General features: G+C 50.5%; 1 protein-coding gene across 2 annotated transcripts in view; it reads right to left on the reverse strand.

Moving 5' to 3' along the window:
• Positions 1–666: 666 nt before the first annotated feature.
• The window catches only part of BLK (BLK proto-oncogene, Src family tyrosine kinase), a 77354-nt gene continuing 53992 nt past the window's right edge, over positions 667–24028 (reverse strand). Inside the window, exons 2-14 of one of the 2 annotated variants that reach the window (XM_060653724.3) lie at positions 22660–22924; positions 21638–21746; positions 20084–20135; positions 17918–18011; positions 16874–16972; positions 15480–15583; positions 10107–10253; positions 9504–9656; positions 8478–8657; positions 7225–7301; positions 4257–4407; positions 2911–3042; positions 667–2185 (exon numbers count right to left, since the gene is read on the reverse strand). In XM_060653724.3, coding sequence (XP_060509707.2) covers positions 1980–2185; positions 2911–3042; positions 4257–4407; positions 7225–7301; positions 8478–8657; positions 9504–9656; positions 10107–10253; positions 15480–15583; positions 16874–16972; positions 17918–18011; positions 20084–20135; positions 21638–21746; positions 22660–22772 — 1617 coding nt within the window. In that variant the 5' untranslated portion in view covers positions 22773–22924 and the 3' untranslated portion in view covers positions 667–1979. The remainder of the gene's footprint in view (positions 2186–2910; positions 3043–4256; positions 4408–7224; positions 7302–8477; positions 8658–9503; positions 9657–10106; positions 10254–15479; positions 15584–16873; positions 16973–17917; positions 18012–20083; positions 20136–21637; positions 21747–22659; positions 22925–24028) is intronic. The other variant, XM_060653725.3, reaches the window with a different exon arrangement.

Below are 24028 nucleotides of genomic sequence, written 5' to 3' on the forward strand. Positions count from 1 at the left end.
GGCAAAGAATGGGTTCAAATCTGGGGTCCAGCACTGGCCAGCTAAGAGCCTTGGGACAAGCTGGCAGTGTAGAGTCTCTGCCATTTACTTCTTGTGTGGAGAAGAGTGTAGGCATAATGACAATGGTGATGCCTACTTCACAGAGCTGTTCAAGAATCTATAGACAGTTTGGGAATGTACTCTGGAAATCACAAAGACTATACGGACACGTGTCCTTCTTTGCCTAGTCACCTCTGTTTCCCTGCAGAGGCAGCCCCCTCTGTGAGGTTCTCCCAGGCCAGCAGCAATGCCCTTCCCCTCCCCCAGTACTCTGCTGCCCAGTCCAGCTGGGTCCACATCCCCATCCCAGCACTCATGAGTAGTGTGACCTTGGGAGTACTACCCAGGCTCTTTTGTGTCTGGGTTTCTTCCTCTGTACATGGCATGGTAATAGTCCTACCTTCTTGGGTTATCACAGGATCAGAAGCGTCAAAACATGGCAAAGGGATGGCCAGGGATTCAAAGGGTGGGAGGGAAGAACAAATACCAGCATAAGGGATTTTTAGGGCACTGAAACTACATATGATAGTATGATATTGGTGACATATCATTTATGCATTTATCTAAACCCATAGAACACAACACAAAGAGTGAATCCTAATAATATATTAATGTAAACTATGGGCTTTAGTTAATAATAACGTGTCGATTTGTTTCATCAGTTGTAACAAACGTACCACACTATTGCAAGATGTTAGTAAAAGGGAAAATTGAGGGGCGGGGTGAGGGGTAGATGGGCATTCTTCGTACTTTCCGTGTATTTTTCAGTAAACCTAAAAGCTCAAAAAATCTACAATAATAAATCTATTTCATAATAATCTATTATAATAAATCTATTCTAAATAAAACAAAAAATAAACAGCGAGCCCCCTGAGCAGTGCGAAGCCTTGAACGGTTTTGGTGTTACCATCGCCTGATCATCTGCGCATCGTTAATGCGCCTGGTCCCGAGACTGGAGCCTGGGGCGCTCCCTCCTCTCTCTGCGTGCACCCAGCACCCTTGTAGCTACCGCTGTCGCTGTCGGAGCAAAGCATCCCGGAGGCCAGGATTGCTGAGGTGAGGGCGCCACCTGCTGGCCCTGCTCAAGTCTCCCCTAAAGGCAATGACCGTGGAGTCTTCTTCGGTGTTGTCCTTGGAGCTGGGAGCTCCACCGGAAACCCAGGGCCAACAGCGAGTCCCTTGCTGCGCCACTCATGCAAACCACCTACGTCATGTAGCGATGTCCAGGCTTGTCACCAGTAACGACACGGCAAAGGTCAGATCTTGTGACTTTATTACAGAAGAGTCCCAAAGTGCTGGAGTGCAGTCTAGGTCAGAGCTACCGGCCCAGAGCCGAAGCAGGTGGACACTTCTCGGAGCGGACAACTCGGAGGACCCAGTCCTGCTTCTGGGGTAGTAGAGAGGGAGCCGCACCGGGGCGCGGTCCGCACAGGTGGGAGCAGCGCGATTCCTAGCCACTTGCCGCGGACTTCTCGCTTTGGGCGCCAGCACAGGGGAGTCTTACAACGATGCCAAACACTTAACGGTGTGCCAGGAGTGTGCCAGGCGCTATTCTGAACATCTTACTGGGGTTAACTAATGTAATCCTCTTGAGGAACATAAGGAGGTAGGTACTATTATGGTTCTCCCCCACTGTACAAACGAAACAGTGGAGGCACAGAGAGGCTAAATAACTTGCCCAAGGTCACACAGCCCAAGAAGGGTGGGACTGCGATGGGATCTCCGGACTCCATGCTGCGTGACCCACCTGTGAGGCTGCCTCTCTCTCTCCTTCCCTCATCTAGAAACGGGCCTATCAATTCCTCCCTGCCCTTCCAGTCGGCCTGGGGCTGGGGTAAGAGCCTCGAGGTGAACACGCTTCGTCAGTTCTACAGGTTGGGCGGGGGGCGCGAGACGTCTCCGGGCCCTGCCGCCACCAGACCCGTGTCCTCGAGCCGGGCCTAGGGCTGGAGCTCGTACTGCCCTTCGGTGGCCGTGTGGAAGTCCTCGAGCACCGACTGCAGGAACTCGAAGGTGGGCCGCTCCTCCGGCCGGCTCCGCCAGCACTCGGTGATGACACCGTGGTACAGCTGTGGCGGGCACGTGTCGGGGCGCGGCATGCGGTAGCCGCGCTCCAGGCAGCGGATGACCTCGGGGTTGCTCATTCCTGCGGAGGGGATGGAGAGCGAGGCTGAGGGCGGGGCCGAGGTGAGGCGCACAGACCGGCGTCCCCTCCCTGGCAGGTCACCTGGCTGTCTGGCTAGTGCCACCCCTAAACATCCCTCTATTCACTTTCCATCGCTTGGAGGACAGCTGGAGAGGAGGCTGTGGGGCCGGTCGTCCAGGTGGGGAACCTGCCTTGCTTAGCTGGGACTTCCCCGCCGCGGCCCAAGCCCATCACTCACTGGGAAGGCGCTTCATGAAGGCGCACCAGCCCGCCCAGGGACACGGCTCTTCGGCAGGCGGCTAAGCTGCCCACGCCCTCCAGACATGGGACAGGGAGACTGGCAGATTTCACAGTCAGGAGAGGGCTTTGGGGAATCCACCCAAGGTGGAAGGCCAAGGGGGAGACGACCCACCCCCAATGGAGAACAAACCAATTCAGGGTAAACTTGAGTTCAGACCCTGACCTGTTCTTACTTCCAGAGTTCGGAGGCTCACTGACCTCTGCTGACCCAAGGGCATGCAGCCCCGTTGCCAGAAGCAACGTTGAGGAAGGAGGCGGAAACTCCGTCCCCAGAGTGACATGCGTGGGTCTCTGTTCCGACTGCGGGGACTCCATTCTGGCACGTGTGTGGGCAGCCCCAGGCACTAAGCATGGGATATCTGTCATCACAGCCATTTCAGGACAGCAGGGAGCCCACCTAGTCCCTACAGGATGAAGCCACCTACCTGGGTAGGGTACACGCCCGTAAGTGACGATTTCCATCAGGAGGATTCCAAATGACCACACGTCTGCTTTGATGGTGAACACCCCGAAATGGATGGCCTCTGGGGCAGTCCACTTGATGGGGAACTTGGCGCCTGTGAGAAAAGCCATGAACAGCTTTGTGAGGCCATGGCTGACTGTCCCTATGCACCTGCTCCCTCCCCTTGGCAGGGCTTGGACCACTGTATACAACAGAGATACTTCCAGAGAGCTACTAAGCCCCACTAGGACACATGGCCAGGCACGTGCAGACACTACTGGGGCTCCATAGCGCAGAAGGACAACATGACACAAATGCCACCTCCATCACCCCGATTGGGTCATTGCCCAGTGGGCTTCAGAGGGCCACCAACATGTGTTTTCACCTGGGACAGAAGAGTCATTCTCCGCCTCATGTGTTTAACCACAGGAATCACGGCTTGGGCAAATCCCCTTAACTCGTCCCTGCCTCAGTTAATCCCTTCCTGCCGAATGGAAACGATGACGGATGTCTCATGTCCCACCTAGGGTCCCAGTGAGGAGGGGATTCCAATCCTGCTGTCCCAGGAAGCCCTGTGGACAGCTGCAGCCCTGGCCAGCATTCAGAGTAAACTGCACAGCTCGGCACTGGATTTCCCCTTACCTCGCCTCGCTTTCTTGGTCTCTCCAGCCAGCTTGAAGCTTCCTCAGCTGACGAGCCCTATTGATCCTTCTCCCGTGCCAACTGATTAACATGCTCAGCTAATATTGCTTGCTTGCCAGCTTACTTGATCGATGTATTGGACCGTTTCAAGTCCCCTTGGGAAGAGAAGCCCCACCTCGGGTATACTAAGGAACTAAAGCAGAGTGCTCTGTGGGAACCCTAATTCAGCTATAAGCGTTTGCTGCTCATGCTTCAGAAAAGTGTTTTCCAAAGTGTGTTCTGCGAAAAGCTAGTTCTGTGGGGCATTGACGGAAAAAGTATCTCGGGCTCCAATTCGTTTGGGAGCGACCAGGCGAAGCCCACGTCCGCCGCTCCTTTGCTGCAAGACTTCTCAGGGCCTTTCGTATGTTGGTGCGCATCAGGAATCTCTGAAGGAGGCCTGGATGGACCATGCAGCATCTCCAAACCTACTTGACCCCAAAACCGTTCCTCATAGTGCCCTGCAGAGCGCCTCTAGGGAAACGCTGATCTAGGTGGGTGTAAGGCCAGAACTGTGAAAACCACAAAGCTTCTCAGATCTCTTCACACAAGGCTCTGCTCTGTAGCAACGAGGAGAAGTCCAAGGGGGTTTAGGGAGGTGGGGAAAGTAAGGGCCAAGGTCTCCCTGTAGATGGGGGCTCTCCTCACCTTCTTGGACAGTGTATTCACTGTCAATGATGCGGGCCAGGCCAAAGTCAGCGATTTTGCAGCACAGGGACTCAGACACCAGGATGTTGGCTGCCCTCAGGTCGCGGTGGATTGAATTCATTTGCTCGATATACGCCATTCCTTCGGCAATCTGAGGGAACAGGTCACACAGTGAAAGACAGCAGAGGGACCTCCGTGCAAGGATGGAGCCCACCCAGCGTCCCCTGCACAGCCCCTGTCAGCAGAGGGAGGACCCTGTCTGGAAGGCCAGCCTTCATCCTCTCACAGCCTGGAAGGGGCAGGAACGCTTGGGAGTGTGTGTTTGGCTTGTTGGTAGGTGCATAGAGGGCGGTTCTGCTGCTGGGGAAGGAGCAGCTCCCTGAGTGGAGAGGGAAAATGGCTTCAACCACTCCTCCGTTAGACAAGCCAAGAACTCCAGCCACCTAAAAGCCCAGCAAGGCATATCCGCTGGTGTCAGAGCCAGAGAGACCTGAACCCCCACCCACTTCTCTCTCCTTGCAAGTGTCTGCAGGGGAGGAAGATAGCAGAATGAAAGCAGGAGAAAATGAAGGTCTCTTAGGGGGCAGGGGAAGAGGACAGGGAAGGAAAGGGTCTCATCTCCTTGCCACACTGGACTCCCTGTTCCTGGAGCGGTGAGCCCTGGATTGGAGTCCTTGACCTCCACCCCTGGAAGGTTGCTTAAGCTCTCTGAGGGGTCACTGTCCTGACTAAGAATTGAGCGAAGGGGGCTCCAGGGTACGGAGTTGAGGTGAGCATTAGGTGGCCAAGGCCCTAACCCAGCACCGCCCGAGGCAGGCGCTCAGAGCATACGCAGAATCCCAGTGGCACCCAGGCAGTTTCTGTTTCTGTCCCCGATCGCCAGCTCTGGGCCAGGACTAGCTGCTTGAGTTGCTCTTGTGTCTTTTAGTGGAGGACACTCATTCGGGTTTTATCCACTGTGCTCCCAGTTGACGGATGAAGACACTGAGACTAGAATGTCAGTTTCCCTCCTCAGATCTGCTATCGCCAGGAAGCCAGCACTGGAGTTTATCCCACTTCTCCCTATGTGTCTGTTTGCATTGGTTTATTCGTGAAGCCATTCACTTATTTATTCTTTTGCTAAATCATTCCATCAATATACATTTATTGGTATGGTTCTGGCTGGGGGGCTATGAAGCTGAATACCAAATCTCTGGTATCTAGACAGCATTTACTGGTACTCATCCCATTAACAAATATGTATTCAGCAGTACCAGAAATGATTTTTTTTTTAAAAGGTTGAGAGGGACCCAGATGTGCTTTCGAGGAGAAGACTATACGGCGCTCAATGCCAACAGAAACGCGTGCACCAAGTGTTCTGTGCCACTTTCCTGTCCAGGGAAACTTAATTTAATTTAATTTAACTTAGGTCTTGAACACCGATCAGGAGTTTGCCAGATGAGTTTGCCACTGATCAGGAGAATGCCAGGGTTCTGCCCAGGCATTCTGAGCAGAGGGGGAGCCTGAGCTCACAGGTGTAACAGCACTTTTGGGACCTTGGTGACTCTGCCAAGTAGGGCACGTGGGTGGTGGTTGTAGGGGAGGTTTGCATTACATCCTGCAAAGCAAGAAAAGGAGTGCCCAGAAGGGTAGTGTGTGTGTGCACGCATGCATGGTGAGGCGCTAGCATGATGAGAATGTGGTTAGAAGCCGTTTACCTGGAAGGTTCTGATTTTCTGGTTTCCTAACCCTTAGATTCTTGGCCACATCTAGGTCTAAATGCAGGTGGCTTTTCATATCCTTTGTCCCTTAGTGATCCAAGATTTCTCCAGGGATTGAGAAAGAGACAGAGAGAGAAAAGGAAAAGAAAGAAAGTAAAAGGGGTGGACAGGTTTATCACTGTGGTTTGAAACTGGTTAGCAGCGTGAATTTTCCGAGACCACTCACCAGCCTGCTCAAACCCATCTGTGCTTACCTCAGTGGAAAAAGGGCATCGTGACATCAGTTCCTGAACTGATACTAACAGCAGATAATACCAGATAAGGTGGAGATGGGGTGGTGTGGGGTGAGGGGGAGGTTTCCTCTCTGTAGCCGGATGTGTGTGTGTGTGTGTGTGTGTGTGTGTGTGTGTGTTTATGTGTCTCACAGGCTGACCACAGACCAGAACTTTTCTGCTGAGGGTCCCAGTTTTAACAGACACACACACTCAGGGCCACCAGATGTGTTTTCCTGCCAGTTAGAACCCTCAGCTAACTGAGGAATCCTCGGGGAGGAAAGATGCCTCCTCTCCATTTTACTCTTCACTTCATGAAGTCTGGATTGTGATTCACCTGCTGTAGAAGGCATTTCTGGGCACCATCAGAGGAAGAAGTGAGGTAACAGCAAAACATCTGCCTACAGTGTTAAATGGGATTCATGTGAACGGATGGGCTTCCCACACCATCCATTCTCCCTCTCTAGTAATAGGACTCACCTCATCCCATCCTGGCTGCCCAGAGTAGAGACTACATTTCCCAAGCTCCCTTGCAGCCTAGGTGTGGCCAGGTGACATGGTTGGTGGGGAAGAGGAGGGTGTTAAAGCAAGTCTAGTAGGTGACTTCAGGGACACGTCTCTACAGGGAACATGGTGGGCTTTCTTCCCCCTTACTTCGTCCTGCCTGCCGAGGAGAGGACAAGATGATGAAGTGTGAACAGCTGTCTTGGACAATAAGATGACATATGCTAAGTACCCAGCAGGTGGAAGAATCGTGTGGCTTTGAGGGGCAGACCCACCTACCTGCCCCAGACTGCCCACCTCTGGATGTTTATGCATGTAAACCATTATTGCTTTGGGTTTTCTGTCCTTCACAGCCCAACTTAAATTTAATGGATACAACCTCTAAATAGCTGACTTTGTTAAGCCATAGGGCACAGAGGAGAGGGCCTTGGGTCCTGGGTCCTTTTGGGCATCACAACTCTCGGGGGCCGCTGCCCTCAGTAGCTCACAAACCTGGGCTGACATGTCGATCAGTCTCGGGAGGGACAGTCGGCTACCTTCATCTGTCTTCAGGAAATCCAGTAAGCATCCTACGGAAAGAGATGTGGCATCTGCCCTTCTGCAAAATGATCCAAACCTGGCTGTGCCAGACTCTCCCAAGCGTGGAACGCTCCCCACCTGGTGTCAGGAAGTACGGGGCGCCCTGTCAGATCTCTAGTACGTCAAAAGAAACCCACCCATTGCTGCAGAGTGCTTTCTGCTTTACAGAAATTCTACCCACAGTCCTCATAACACCCCAGGGGGCAGCGAATGTATTCCCAGCTGCTCAGAGGAGGTTGGGTTTCATCCAGGTTCGGGATCACCCAGCCAAGGAACCAGGCACAGAACCTGCTCTTTGACTGTAAGTTCAGTGCTTCCTCCTCACGTGACTTTCCAAAGTGTCTCCTTGCCTCCTTCATCCTTTGTTGGTAGAGATTCTGCCTCCGAGGACCAAGGGGGCAAGAAGATGCGAATGGAGAGACCTGTCCCTGGGGTTTGGTGCAGGAGACCAATGCAGCTCCTCTTTGGCATCTAAGAGCTGGGAGGGATGGTCACCTGAGGTGGGGCTGAGAGGTGAGCAGGGGAGCCATCGTACTCCCAGCTCAGTGTGGGGTCCCCTTCAAGACGATTTCTAAGGAACTGTGTTATCATGGCACCTTAGGATCCTATAGGAAGCAATGGGCAATCAGGATCACAGAAAGGGTGGGAAGGAGGTCACAGGCTGAGGCCCGACCCCTGGCCCACTGACCTATGAAACCTTGACCCCACCATGGACCTCAATGGCCAGCTGGACCAATTTCTCTTTTCATCCATGTCAAATGCTCATATGGTTGTCAAAGGTCCCACGCCTAGTAAGTGGCAGAACTGGGACCAGAACCCATGTCTGGATGCCTGGCTCGCTACTCTTTGCGATGCTGTGTCCTCCCAAGTGGGCATCAAACAGTGCTGGGCACAGAAGATGCCCTCCAAAAGTGTGGGTTGAAGTGCTCCTGAATGGAGGACACAGCTCTGTAAGAACCACTGACCCATCTTGTTTCTGATCATCTGCCCTCCTGCTCCCCAGGCACACGGAACAGAGTGGACGTTGGCTAATTGTTCCGGCCCGTGGCCGAGTGATCCCCCATGGAGATCCCCTCGCCGGCAGACCCACTGTGGCACACCAGCCTCACCCCTGTCCGCCCCTCCCCACCCCTGTCTGAGGGATGCATCCCCATGCAGGGCACCACCTCTGGCCATGTACTCGGTCACGATGTAAATGGGTTCCTTGGTGACCACGGCATAGAGACGAACCAGCCTCTCATGCTGGAGAGTTTTCATCAGGTTGGCCTCACCCAGGAAGGCCTCCGGAGACATGGTCCCCTCCTTTAGAGTCTTGATGGCCACTTTCACGGTGTTTTGGTAATAACCTGAGAGCAGGTAGGGGAGAGAATAAAGAAGCCATTCAGAAGACCCAGAGGTTGTGGAAGGCGATCCCTTAACCAAAATGTACATAAGCTTCCAGGATCCCTCCTCATTCTACAGGTGCAGGACTGAGGCCAGAGCTGTCCCCCTAGGAAGAAGCCCTGGGCTAGAATGTACAGCTTCGAAGGGTGAGCTGGCTTATTTGACAGGATGCCAGCCTGTCTCAGCCTCTCGAGCTCAACTGGAACCTCAGGCAGTTAACCTCAAGAACTTACCCTGCCTGGGAGGGGACCGTTTTACCTTTGCCCCGAGGGATAAAATAAAACACGGTCTTTTATAGTCTGATAGTGCCCATGGTGAACAGGGGAGTGATCATCAACTATACACACAGGGGCCTGAAAGTTAAGTGACTTGGCCAGAGTCACACAGCCACAAGCAGTGGCTTGGTCTATTATCAGACCCCTGGAGCTCCTGGTTCACTGCTTACTATGTTTAACAGGTCATTTCTGTCTGGCAAACCAAAGCTAAGAGGAGATAGCCTTATGTTCAAGTTCACACACCTGTCAATTGCAAGCTAGCCCTGGGCAGTGAAGAGTGAGTGAGGGAACCAACCAAGGTTTTGGGAGAGCTGGATTCTATTCCTGCTGCATCACCACAGTGTCCTGAGGGCAAGTGACTTCAATGTCCTAGCCTGCCATTCATTATCTCATCTGTAAAATGGGTATCATGGCCTCTGTCCCTCTCCCGAGCAAATATTTTGGGGAAGCATGATGAACTGTGCGTATCTGGGGTCTTCTGTGCTTTGGGACACAGGGCAGGGAGAGAGAGGCTTCTGGCTGCCACATACTCACCCATCCAGACTTCGCCAAATTGCCCAGACCCGAGTTTCCTGACCAGCTTGAGAGACTGCCGGGGGATTTCCCATTCATCTTGGACCCACAGGTCTTGGGAAGCCAGGCTGACACAGGGTTGGGTGAGCCTCTGGCATAAACCATCCCCTTTCTCTGCATTAGGGAAGAAGAGATGGGGCTGGAGGTTACCAGAGCAGCCAGATCACATGTCTCCCTTGGGGACCATGTCCTTCCCAGCTGTGTCCCCCTCTCATTTTTGCCAACTATACTCCCATTTCCAAGTACACATGTGCACGGGCACACACATACTACACACACACTCAGCTATTTGCATTCATTTTGTATAAAGTGAGGCATGCTATCATTAACCTGCTCTCTCTAAGATTGAAAATACTTGTTATTCTGCAAGTGGTCACATGCTGAGCCAGTAGAGGGAATTAAGGACATAGACTTTGAGTCATTATGTTGACATTTGTCCAGCCTTGGGATAATCCACCCACCCCCACCCCCAAGTGGCACCAGTGAGTCACATGATCATGAGATCTTAGTGATAGGTACAAGGGGTCCTCTGCTCCCCACCCTCACCACATCCTCTCTTCTTACGAGAATAATGTTGCACCAAAGCCTGGAGAGTGGGGAAGGTGATGCGGGGGGAGATGTAATAGCCCCCTTCATCCAGGGAGCGGATCTTGTAGTGTTTGATCACCTCCCCCTGGGTGGTCACATCCTTCACAGTCAAAGAAAAGGCACCTAGACGGGTAATAGAGATACACGCATGAGAAGTAAGGCATACAAAGGGAAAATCAGGATTGGGATTTGGGCTTCATGTCACTGCCACTGGAAATTCTGCTTTCCATTTTGACCCCTTCCACCATAATCTCAACCCTCAATCCCAACCCTCCAAAAAACCTTTACTATCATCTCTACCCAACTCTGACCTTGATATTCCTCCCCCAATTTCCTAAAATTCAGTCATGGGATCACAGAACTCTGGAGCAGAGAGGATATTCTCCCAGCAAACACGATGTCCCTCACATGGGCCCCTAGTCATTCGGGGACATTTTGCCATGGACTACTGAGAAATGTAGAGTTATTGGAGGGACTAGGGGGTTGATTGATTCATTGATTCATTCGTTCATTCATTCTAGCTGAAAAGGCTGCAATAACAAATCCCAACCTTGAAGCACTCATGTTTGTGGAGGAGAACATAAGTAGCTATTCACTGGAGTTCTGTTCAAATTTATACACACACCTATGCATTTTATCATGTACAAGGGGTAGCAGGTGTTAAAAGTTAAGAACAATTTAGGAAGCAAGAGTTTCCAATGGAGAAACTTCCTTTCACAAACTTGGTGTTTTTATAAAATGCCTCTGTCCAGCTCTCCGGGTACCACACCTGCCACTCTTATGCAGAAGATGAGGAAACTGAGGCCAAGAAGGGGAATGCTGCTTGCTCCTGGTCACTCTGCTGGTTAGCAGCAGGCTTCAGGGCTCCCTATCCTCCCTGAGGACGTGTTTACCGCAAGCAATACCACTCTGCCCCGCCAGGTGTCAGGCTCAGACACCTCTTTTTCCAGTGTGGACCCTTGATTTTTCACTGTGCTGTTTGTTTCCATCTCAAACCCCTTTTCCCTCTCATCTCCCTTAGGTATCACACCTCTCATCACCTACTTGCAAAAAGATGCAAGATATGTGCACACCTTGACGCTGCTAAGCCCATTCTCTGCCCATGACACCAGCCCCAGCCCGAGTGCTGCAAAGGGTCTCCCCCATGCCCCTTGGTAAGTGCAACTGTGCCCCAGTATCTAAGAAACCAGAGAGTGGCTCTAGTAAGTTCATTTATCCTCGTGTCACCCTAGCAAGGAAAAGGGTCTTTCTCCTCATTTTTTCATCTGCACCCAGCGTAGGCTGCATCATAAGTAGCCAAAGAGACCCTGCTTTCATCCACATAGGCCTGCTCTCCAAGCTCGTGATTTGGGGCCTCCTTCTTGCCCCGGTTCATCCAACAGCCTGCCCCTGGTATCTTTTGACAGCTCAGTGTTCTTCTTAAAGGGGACCTCCAGATCCAATCAGCTTCCAGTTCAGGCTTCTTAGAGATTGAGATTTCTTTTTTTTTTTTTAAGTTTATTTATTGAGAGAGAGAAAGAGAGAGTGTGTGTGGGCCCTGCGTGTGGAGGAGGGGCAGAGAGAGAAGGAGAGAGAGACTCCCAAGCAGGCTCCATGCTCTGTGCAGAGCCAGACACGGGGCTGGATCTCACGACCATGAGATTATGACCTGAGCCAAAATAAGGAATTGGATGCTCAACCGACTGAGCCACCCAGGTGCCCCCAGAGATTGAGATTTCTTAACACTGGCAGAACTGCTTGCCTTCAGACAGGGAAACTAGTTGGTCCTCATACAGATATGAATAAACTGACGCTTGAGAGGTTAAGGGACGTCCTTGAGGCCACAAGAGGCTAGAATTCACTTCCCTTGCTTCTGAGGGCAGCATTCCTTCCCTGTCTGGCATCCCCTGGCTGTGGCTTTCAGATGCACTTGTTTTGGAGTTCCGAGAAGTATGTTTGCACATGTGTGTGTGTGTATGTGTGTGTGTATGTGTGTGGGGGTGGTGATGCTGGGACGGTCCTCAGCTCCAGTTCTATCTGGCCAATTTCCAGCTTAGACTAGTGTGGACAAGGACAGGAGGGGATACCTCTACCTTTGGAGAACCCCCTCCTCCGTACTGAGGTCATGAGTCCCTTTCTCTCCACTGGGCACCTTAGCAATAGGAAATGATTAAAACATCATTTCCAGGGTGAAATGACACGATTCTGGAACTTGCTTCAACATAATAGGGATGGGTGGGGATATACATGAGGTAAGATTGGCTGAGTGATCATTTGTTGAAACTGAGTGTTGGGTACCAAGGGTTCCATTATACTATTTTCTCTGCTCCTGTATATGTTCAAAATATTCTACAACCACAAAACATTATGTCATCTCCAGTGATTTCCATATTGTTTCTTGGTCATACGTGCTTTGCTGTTAAAATGGAATAGTGGCAATATCCTAATGTGTGTGTATGTGTGTGTGTGTGTGTGTGTGTGTGTGTGTGTGTGTGTGTAATTTAATGCATCCATTGGTGCATTTCCAGAAATTCTGCACAGAGCACCCAACTTACCAATGCACCCCTCCTCCTCCTCAATGTGACCCTGACTCCCTTTTTTTTTAAAGTTTGTTTATTTATTTTGAGAGAGAGAGAGAGAGAGGCAGAGAGAGAGGGGGAGATAGAATCCCAAGCAGGCTCCACACCATCAGCGTGGAGTCAGATGTGGGGCTGAAACTCACAGAAGCATGAGATCATGACCTGAGCTGAAACCAAGAGTTGGACACTTAACAGACTGAGCCCCCCAGGCACCCTGGCCCTGACCTTTTGAAGGGCTGGGAGGCCTAGGGATCGCCCCTGAGCCTTACAGGGTGTAATGAGCATCTCTCTTTGTCCAGCTTTTGCGGCTCTGGTGCTTTCACTCGCCGCAGTTCTCAAGCCATGAATGGAGCTGAGGGTTGAGTCTGGGGCGGGGATGGGGGGTGGAGGGGCTCCTACTACCCAAACCTGTCTATTCTCTTTGCCCAACCACAGGGTATCCACTGACAATCCAGCCATCCTCTCTCGCCTTCCTCCTCTGATGTCACTGTCACCACCTCCTTTCTCTCTAGTTAAAAATTGGCCACGAGGATGTAATAGGTCCTTATGTGCCGTATCCTGATAAACAAATGATTACTTTACACATCTTGGGAAATTCCCTTCCATCACCCCAGGTTAGGCCAGCTTGACACATTTTAGAGCCGTTTTTTCTTTTCTTTTTTTTTTTTTTTAACATTTATTTATTTTTGAGACAGAGACAGAGCATGAACGGGGGAGGGGCAGAGAGAGAGGGAGACACAGAATCAGAAGCAGGCTCCAGGCTCTGAGCCATCGGCCCAGAGCCCGACGCGGGGCTTGAACTCACAGACCGCGAGATCGTGACCTGAGCTGAAGTCGGACGCTTAACTGACCAAGCTACCCAGGCGCCCCTGTTTTTTCTTTTTAAAATTTTTAAATGTTTACTCATTTTTGGGAAAGAGACACAGAGGGAGAAAGAGAGAGAGAGGATGTGGGGGAAGGTCAGAGAGACAATCTGAAGTGGGGTTTTCCAGTGACAGCAGAGCCCAATGTGGGGCTCAAAGTCACAAACCATGAGATCATGACCTGAGCCAAAGTCCGATGCTAAATCGACTGAGCCACTCAGGCGCCCCACATTTTAGAGTTTTTGAAGCCTCTTAGATGAGTTGGGATCTGAGCCTTGTTCACTGTAGGCCTCATGTGAGTCACTTCCTCCCTTAGGGACTCATTTTCCTCATCTTCCAAATGGGGGTATTGGCTCAGCATCCCAAAGATGGCAGACATGTACCAAGAAGCATATATATATTAAGGTTCAGAGCAACATGTTCACAACAGCCCCAAAGTGGAAACAACACATGTCTACCAACATTAGAAAGGAGAAATAGCTTATGGAATATTAACATGCTGGATTCTGGATAGCAGTGAAAGTGAACAGACTACTGCCATACTCAACAACATGAGTGGACCTGTTATGGGCTAAATTGTGACCCCCCCACCCCCACCCCCGAATTCTTATGTTGAAGTCCTAACCTCCAGTACTCAGAATGTGACTATATTTGGAGATGGGATCTTTACAGGGGTGACTATGAGGCCATTGGGGGATTCTAATCCAATATGACCGGTGTCCTTATAAGAAGAGATTAGGACACAGACTGAGGAAAGACCAGGTGAGGACACAGGGACAAGAGGACCATCTACAAGCCAAGGAGGGAGGCCTCAGAAGAAATTAGTCCTGCTGACATCTTGATCCTGGACCTCTGGCCTCCAGCACTGTGAGACAGTACATTTATGTTGTTTAAGCCTCCCAGCCTCTGGTACTTTGTTATAGCAGCCTGGCAAATTAATAACGAATCTCACGATGCCAAGTGCAAGGAACAAGACACACACACACAAAAATAGTACTATTCCACTCTCATGAAGTTGAAGAACAGACGAAACATGGATGGTAAAACTGTAAGGAAAACCAAGGAAGGATTTCCCCAAAGGTTGAGATAGCAGTGACCTCTCTGGGGGGGCCGGGGGCGGGTTGTTGAATACAGAAGGGGCACAAGTGGAGCAGTGAGAGGGGCTATGGATGTCTGGAATGTTCTCTCTCTTGTGGTTGCACAGGCATTTACTTATTACGACTCTATATGTATAATTATGGACTCATCTATGATTTATGCAATTTTTATATGTTCTATATTTTATAACAAAAGGAGCTTTAAGATGGAAAGAAGGAGAGAAAATTAAATGAAAGACAACGAGAAAGCCCAGTGGCCTGCGGATGGTGGCAGAATTGTGTCTCTCAGTCAGCGGGTTTGAATCCACGAGTGCTCCCAGTTCTCCACAACGGCCACCCCCTTCCTTCATTTCCAGCCACAGGCCATTCTGCAAACTTATGTTATCTTCCAAGCTCCTGGAAGTGTCTGAGGTCACAGCCTTTGGCTGAGATTATCTCTAAGGAGTCTCAGCTCTCAAATCCTTTGATTCCAAATGTGGCTCTGGGTTGTGCCCCTTCTTCAGACCCCACCAGCCTCAGCACCCCCGCTGAGCCAAAGATGGTGCGCAGTGGCCCTGGGTGGGGGCAGCTCTCCAACTGCACCTCCTACCTGCACCCTGTACATTTCCAGCCTGGCCAAGGGACACCTGTTGGCACTGAAGCCTCACACTCAACTACTAGGCACTAGATGGGCTGTCCAGGCGGGGCCTGAACTGGAAGGGAGACCAGAGGCCTGGAAGCCGCTGGGCTCTCCTGGCTGGTGTCTCCCTCCCATCCTTCCCTCCCAGACATAGCCTCAGGTCGGGGTTCCCGGGGACCGCACAAGAAGGACATGCTGGGCGCCATGCTTACCTTTGTTGGTTTCACTCTCTCTGATAAGAAAGGAGCCCGCCTTATTGATTGGAGCCAGAAGCTGCCTCTCAGCATCTTTCCGGCTAATTGATCTAAAGAACCACCTGAAAAAGGAAGGCAGACAAACCTCAGAGGCTGGTCATGCTCCGCAGAATATTCTTTTCCAAACCTCCCTCCTAAGCCGTATGCCTCACCCCGAGAAATAAAATAGTGTCTTCCTGTTTTCGACTTAACCATGAACTAACAACACTCCTCACATCTTGATTCATGAAATGCCCCTTGGTCCCTGTGCCTCTCTTTTCTTCTCATTTCCCATCAGGGGATGGACTTACTATTTTCTTGAAATGAGAACATTTTGGGGGGTGCCTTTTGTTAATTCTATTCTGGGAAAATGCACCCAACCACCATCCCTCAAAGGACACCCTGAGGTACCTGGGTGGCTCAGTCAGTTGAGCGTCCGACTTCGGCTTAGGTCATGATTTCACAGCTTGTGGGTTCGAGCCCCGCATCAGGCTCTGTGCTGATAGTTCAGAGCCTGGAGTCTGCTTCAGATTCTGTGTCTCCCTCTCTCTCTGCCCCGCCCCCATTTGCTTTCTGTTTCTCTCTCGCTTAAAAATAAATAAACATTTAAAACGTTTTTTCTAAAAAGCACACCCTCCTCAAGGTCAAGTCTCTGAATTTAGACAAAGTGCTGAGACTCTCAGAGCACAGATTCCTGCCTTGTTCCTCTCAAGCCTGGACCAGTCAATGTGGAAGCAAGTGCCCATGGTCCCACATCTTTACTGCTTTCTCAGTCCTTGGGCAGAGTCAGGCTCTGGGTACTGTTTGCTCAGTGCGTACTGTGTGAGGGAATGAATGACTGAGGCCCTGACTGGCTGAGGTAGACCTTCCTGGTGTCGTGTGGAAGTAGGTTATGAGGACGTTGGGGAGTGCTGCCCTCTGTAACCCAATTCTGAATGAGGTCACCACTCTGTGAGCCCCCCTGAAGTCTGAGCTCCTGAGTCCTGCCCACTGGAGGCTTTGGAGGAGAAGTGCTGATCGCTGTGCCTTGATGTTAGCTTTGCGAGGCCATGGGCCAGGAAAGGGGCCAGGAAAGGCCCCATTTCACAGATGGGAAGAGTGTGCTGAGCACGGAGGGGTGGCTTCCTGAGCACCAGACGCCAGACAGCACCAGACACTCAAGATGACCTGAGGGTCATCTTGAATGGTGGACAAGTCTTCCCCAACAATCCCAATTCCCTTTCCCTTTCCTGTCTCCTCCATGCTGGGCTCACAGAGGCTCTCTTTTCACCCCTTTTGGCCCCCATCATGCCCAGCAACCCCCAGAGCAGCAGCAGCAGCAGCAGCAGCAAGCAAGCCTCTGCATTTGAAGGGCCTTCCGATGGTCCACCTACTTTTCCACCTCCAGGGTCTCTACTCGGGCCACAAAGTTGCTGGGCACGTAGCCTTCTCTTCCTGTGATGAGAGACCTGGCCAACCACCAGTCTCCAACTCTATGGAGGAGGAGGAAAAACAAAAATGAGATCGTGGCTCCTGTGGGCCTCTCCTAGGGGGCAGCCCCCAGCCCTCCCCCCCGCCCCCCAGCAGGATCTCATCCCAGAGGCGGAGGATTCAGAGGGCTGGTGAGAGGGAATCTGGGCAAGATGCTCAGGGAGAGGGTGCTAACTTGCCGAGCATCGGGCCAGCCCAGGGAGGAAGGAGATGGTGCGGCTTGTCCACACGTCCTGGCCACCCCAGAGGGCCCCTGTCTTCCCTGAGTAGCCTTCCTCTGGATTAATGGGACAGAGGAAGAATTTAGTGAGTGAGTTGGGACTGGACGGGAAAGCCAAAAGCAGGAGGAGAGCTGTTCAGAAGAGGAGCCGGGCTCCCCGCAGCGTAGACCCAGAAGGCCTGGGTTTTCGTGCTTTTGGTTCAAGGCCATTGCAGAACTTCAAGAACAAAAGCAGACCCCCAGGGCTCCACAGGACAAGCCAGCTGTTTGAGAGAGAACCGGCTTTGGAGGAGTTTCTGAGAAGGAAGCCTGGAAACAAAGCTGATTTCACGAGTGGATTCCTGTGTGAGATCTTGTCCAGCAAGGGAGACACACAAAGCTGTGGTGGAGCAGCTAGGCAAGCACTGTCAGAGGGCTGCATGGAGGAGGTGATGTTAGCAGTGGGTTTTGAAGGAAGAGTAGGCTTTTGGCAGTGGAGCAGGGGATAGAGAATGGAAACCACCACATGAGGCAGACTTTGGAATGGTAGCTAGAGGAAGACGATTGGGTCAAGTTAAAAAAAAAAAAAGTGGGTGACTGGGCTGGGGCAGGGCAATGGAGAAGATCCTCTGGACGCAGCCGTGGAGGGTGTGGGTGTGGGTGGGGAGGTGGACGGTGGGGTGGGAGTCCTGCCATGACAGGGAGCCACCGAGGCCTCTGACCACAGGACAGCTTTCCAGAAACTTACTCCTTTAATATCTGTAGCTTCTCCCCTTTCAGCATTTGCAGGTCCCTGTCATTCACTGAGGTGTAGTCATACTGGGCCACCACGAAATGCTCCTCTAGAGTGAACAAGGAAGAGATGGGCACCCCCCCCGGACCCACCAGGTAAGTCGGTGCGATGGGCCATCTCTGGCTGCTAAGGGGTCAGGATGAGGCAGGGACATAGGGGAGGCTGTGGTGAGCTTTCTTGCTCACTGGTGCAGCACAGGCAATTCCTGTCCGGCAGATTGACCTCCTGACCTTGCTGCTGGGAACAAGGAAAGGGCTGCCCCTCAGAGCCCATCCTGGCTTCTCTTCTGCTCTCCACATAGGAGCCTTAAGGCCTGGACAGGGTACGGTCTAAGGGAAAGGACAACCCAAAGATCTAGGGAGATTGGCCACATGGGTCTGATGGCTGCAGTCCCAAGTCTGGAAACGAGTGTTGGCTGATTCCTTATTGCCTCAGAGAACATGAGCTTCCCTACTCTTCCTCTTCCCCACCTGCCCCTTCCCACCTCTTTTCCAAAGAGGGTAGTGGTCTTGGAACATGACCACTGTAACCTTGACCTGTAACCATGCCCAACGCCCTGTCCCAGTGCTCTTGGCAGGCAGTTTCTCTGACTTGCCAGTGGTTCCTGGAATGGACGTTCAAATGACCACTGCTAGTGAGGAGGGCTTTTCTGCAAAGCTCCAGGGAGCCAAGACCCGCCTGGAAAAGGTCAGCTGGAGACTACCTCGTTTACCTGGGAGAAGATCACCCAGCTTTGTCACCAATGTGTGGTGGTGTGACATTGGGCTCATCACCTCCCCATGGTAGGAAGAGGCAGTTGGAATAGATGACAGTGGCCCCCTCCAGTCCTGAGATTCAAGTTATTGCACCAAAGGCAGTTCATTTATTTTTCGCCCCCTGGGCTTCCTTACTGGAGATATGAAGCTCCCGGCAGGAAGTGAAGGGTAAACCCTGGTAATTAATGGTGAATCATGGTAATTAATCATGATCCCCAGTAGGATAGGATGAGGAACACCAGGTAGGAGAACTAATCTCTGTTCAGCATTTTGCTCATGAGTTTGACAGACTCTGAGCTCTTTCAGGGGAGGAGACACGTCTTACTCAGTTCTACAGTTTCCCCAGGACTCGAACGCGGCCAGTCTCTGGCTACTATTTGCTCAGTGCGTGCTGTGTGAGGGAATGAGTGACTGAGGCCCTGACAGAGCTCTTGGTGCCGTGTGGAAGTGGGTTATAAGTGCCTGTAATCTGATTCTGAATGAAGCTACATCCTGTGAGTGCTCCCAAGGTCCAGAGCCCTGACCCAGGAAGGCCAACGTCATTCATTATGGGACCCCCAACTGTCCTATCCATCAGAGTGGAAGTAGAGACTGGGGGTGAAGGAGGATGGTGTGAGTGGTCAGAAGGTCAGCAGTGGCCTTGAATAGTGGGGAAGAAGTGGGAAAAAAGATGGTGATGGGACACCTGGGTGGCTCAGTTGGCTGAGCGTCCGACTTTGGCTCAGGTCATGATCTTGAGGTCTGTGAGTTCGAGCCCCGCGTCGGGCTCTGTGCCGACAGCTCATAGCCTGGAGTCTGCTTCAGATTCTGTGTCTCCCTCTCTCTCTGCCTCTATCATCTATCATCTATCTATCTATCTATCTATCTATCATCTATCTATCTATCTATCTATCTATCCATCTATCTCTATCTCTCGGAGGAAAAAAAAAAGATGCTGCTTCCATTCACGGAATAGACTGAGGGCAGGAGGGAAGACGCAGACCAATTATAGGCCCTCGCCCTTTGAGGTTAGGAGTTAGAATCTTTGAAAACTTAGGTTTGTTTTTATGCCATTTGTATTTACTGTAATGCTTTTTCTTTTTGTCCCATTTATAGTCTGTAAAGTCCTTTTTTAAAGAAAACCCACCCAGGGTCAGATACAGGAACTGGTGCTTGGTTTCTGGAGAGGCCCCTATGGGCAGGTGAAGACTGGGGCAGAGCTGTGCCCAGCTCAGCACCCCCACCCCCAGCCTTCTTTCTGACCCTAGAAGGCCCACCCAGTCCTTTCCAGGAAGTGGCCCCCTACTGGGCCCCTGTGCTGACTGCTCATGGTCGGGAGGGGAAGATGGCTTGTGGAGCCTCAGCTTCCAAAGCAGCCCCTTCTAACCTTGGTCTGGGTGCATGTCCGGAGGTGAAGGAGCCAGGTGGTTAAACAGGACCTGGAGTAGAGACACAGGAACGCTGCATTAGTTCAGCCCCTGAGGCCTGGGCAGGCCTGGTGTGGCAGGAAGGCTGCTGGTTCCGGCAGCTGGGTGGTCTTAGGGGTGCTGCTGTCAGCAGGAGGTTGCACAGGTAAATCGTACACACGGTGCCACCACTCTCAAGTACCACTGCCATCTCACACAGTCCCTGGACCGTACACAGGGTTAGAGGAGGAGGGTGTGGGGGCGCCAGCTTATTCATGTTATGATTCACTCCGTCTCTCTCTGCCCTTCCCCTGCTCGTTCTCCCTCTCTTGCTCTCAAAATAAATAAATAAACATTTAAACAAGAAAGAAAACACAAACACATAATATAAATAACACTGAGAAAAAGGGTCTGGCGGCAGGAGCTCTGGAGTGTGAACTCTAGGTATCGTTGGTGAGTGGGATAATGAGTTATTTACAATTTTTCTCCATAATTAGTATATATTATGTGACTTTTTAAAGTCAAAAACAGTCCAGGTTCTATTACTTATTAGCATAAGTAATATGCTAATATTACTCTATGTAATCTGAGTTTACCCCGCCATCATTCATTCATTCAACAAACATTTCATTGTTCCGTGCCAAGCCCTGGACTACGTTGGGACACAGATAAAATGCCTAGTGGTCTAAGAAATGAGATTAGCAATCCCCACTCCTCATCAGGTCACTGTTGGAGTAAAGTGATGACCAGCTGAATGTGCTCCTGGAGGCAGAGAGCAAGAAAGCAGGTTCCAGGCATGACTCACCGCTGCCCAAACCAAAACTCACCACCTAGTAAGGGGCTAGGTGGGGGAGGGGGGTGTCACAAACAATCATCTAAAAATGCACTTTTGGAATGCAGTAGCCTCCGTGCAAGGGTGCTAAACGCTTTGTAAATAAGACAGAACTGCATCACCAGCTCCAGGAAGGGGACAATGACCTCCAGGAGCTTCTGGGTAGGAATGGAGCAGCAGATGTTGCTAAACGCCCCAGACCCTTTCCCACCACACCCTCCTCTCAAGCTGACCTTTTTGATTTCTTTTTCTCTTCAAGACTCCCCTTGCGAAATGAAAACTGGGTAAGAATTATTGGAAACTAACCCGATGCCGTGTAAAGGTAATATATAATGGGATTGCACAGTTGTATAATACATCATGTACTGTTGCATCCCTGTCAGAAAGGCACTTTCATTATACCCATTTTACAGATGCAGAAACTGAGGCATGGGGGAGTTAAGTAACCTGCTTCAAAGTACACAGCAAATCCATGTAAACACTGGCAATCTGGCTGCTAAATGTTCCACTATCCTGCCACACCAACATGAGGTGGGTGCCACGTTTTGGTGGCAGTGACAGGGGGCCGATTTGTCAGAGCCCTGAATTCTCTAGAGGTGGCTCTGGGCTGGCTGGAAACAAGCAGCAGCCCCCAGGGAGCCGCCCTTGCTCCCTGCTCTTCTTCCTCCCCCTCCCTCCCCAGCTGGGACCAGCCATCACTCACCAGGGGAGGCAGTGGTGGGGGATCTTTGCTCTGGGTGCTGACCTTCACAGGGCTCCAGAGGCCCTTACCTTTCTCCTTCACCTGCTTTTTGCTGCTCACCACTCCCATCCTGTCGGAGAGCACACAGCAGATTGGTGATGTGAGTAGGTCTTCAAGAGCCTCAGTACAGAAGAGCTCCCCCAACTCCTTCCAAGTGGCCAATTAGAAAGGCGGGACGGAAGTGGGAGGGGCAGTGAAGGCCAAAATCAGAACATGAAGTCAGTAAGCAGTTGGGTAGGCTAAGTTTGTATCCATCTTTTTTTCCCAGAGCAGGAAGTAGACCAGAGAGGACAAATGACTGGGTTTAGGACAGAGATCATCCAGGTCTGAGCGAACTGCCAGAAACTGCTGGGGTGAGCCCTAGTGCCTTGGGGATAAGAACCATCTAGAAAGAGTCTGACCAACGTGCCTGATGGTCCGGGTTTAGCCTTCATTTTGCCACTGGCTGTATTACTTGGGAAGGTCAAGTTCCTCTCTTGGTCCATGTTAGGACCCGTCTGAGGTTCTTTCCCACTCAGATTTTCAGATGAGATGCTATAAATTCAGGGCACACTGATGGTATAGGCGTCTGAGGCCAACAGCGTCTTCTCAGTAATATCAGAGAGTCTTCCATAAGTGAGAGAGATCGGCCAAGCTTTTTCTTGGGTAAAGGATCATAGAGTTATAGAAGTGGGAAAGATGCCAGAGACCACAGCCGACACCACCACATCAGCACCGCCCTCATTCCAGGGGCAGCTATTAGGAAGGACTTACTCTTGAACTTCACAAAGCCTATCTCATGTCATCCTTTTAACTCTAAAGTAAGTGTAAGTAGGCATCATCCCTGTCCCAGGACTGAGCTTTGAGTTGTTAAATAGCTGGTTCCTGGTCAAACCAGTAACCAACGAAGAGCCAACTGTGGAGCCCTGGCTGACCCCAGACCACTACACTCCACCTCACACCCGGCCCATCCCCAAGACACAGACATTTATAGAAGAAAGGACCTTGAGTCCCTGTTCTTGTCGGAAGGGCCGTGTGGTTGATGGAGAGTTCCTGACTGCTTTCGCATGTGTTCATATTTCATTGATTCCGGGATGCACCTTTTTTCACTCAACATCTCTTGAAACTGCGATGTGTTTTACACCCAACGATGATTCATAAAGTAAATAGCAGCATCCTTTTTCCCTCTCTTTTAGTGATACATAGAATAAATGTTAGTCTTCCAAACAGCGGTGTCTTAGATTTACTGAAACGCAGTGATGTTTTCTTCTAGAAAGTTGAAAGCACATGTCTCATATTAATTCTCCTCAAACTCATCTTGAAAAAAAGGAAGACTGGAGTAATTCTAAATATAGGAGAGAGATCCCCAATAACAAATAATCCATAATTCGTTTTTTGAGCGTGCTTCGCGTACAGAACATGTAATACTTCACATTTGTAAAGAACAGCACTTCTCTGTATTCAAGTAGTTTCTTTATGTCAGTTCGCATAAACCTTAGCAGCAAATGAAATGCCAAAGTTACAGGCCAACATTTTACTTTTCAGAGATTTCTTGTTATCAGAATTTTGGAAAAGGGATTATGGATTTCTATTGAGAATTGATACTGAATCTTATCAGGTACCGTATTTAGTGTCTTTTAATATGATCATTTTCTTTAATTTGTTGATGTAATAAATTATGTTGATAAATTTTCTGCTACTGAAATCCTTGTGCTCTGAAATAAAAGCTATTTGTTTACAGTTCATTAGTCTTTTAAATACATGGATAGATCCTATTTGCTAATGTTTTATTTCAAATGAGAATCAATATTCCCAAGTGGGGTCTGTCTATGAGGAGTTAACATTAAGATGATGCTGACTTTGTAATATTAGGGGGTTCTCCATCTTTCTTCCTATGGCTTTGAGTCATTGAATAACACTGAGACTCTCTGTTCTTTAAAGGCTGGATAGAACTCAGCCAGTAAGTCATCTGTTCTGGGGTCCTTTTTTTTTTTTTTTTTTTTTTTTTAATGTTTATTCAGTTTTGAGACAGAGAGACACAGAGAATGAGCAGGGGAGGGACAGAGAGAGAGGGAGATACAGAATCCAAAGCAGGCTCCATGCTCTGAGCCATCAGCACAGAGCCCAACGTGGGGCTCAAACTCACGAGCTGTGAGATCACGACATGAAGTCAGATGCTTAACCGACTGAACCACCCAGGTGCCCCTGCTCTGAAGTCCTTTTAAAAAGTAGATCTTTAATTTAAGAAACAAAACAGATGGACATAGGGGAAGGGCAGGAAAAATAAAGTAAGATAAAAACCTAGAGAGAGGCAAACTGTAAGACTCTTAAATATAGAGGACAAACTGAGGGTTGATGGAGGCAGGGTGATGG

The sequence above is a fragment of the Panthera onca genome, chromosome B1 (genome assembly GCF_046562875.1).
Source record: "Panthera onca isolate mPanOnc1 chromosome B1, mPanOnc1 haplotype 2, whole genome shotgun sequence".
NCBI lineage: Eukaryota > Metazoa > Chordata > Mammalia > Carnivora > Felidae > Panthera > Panthera onca.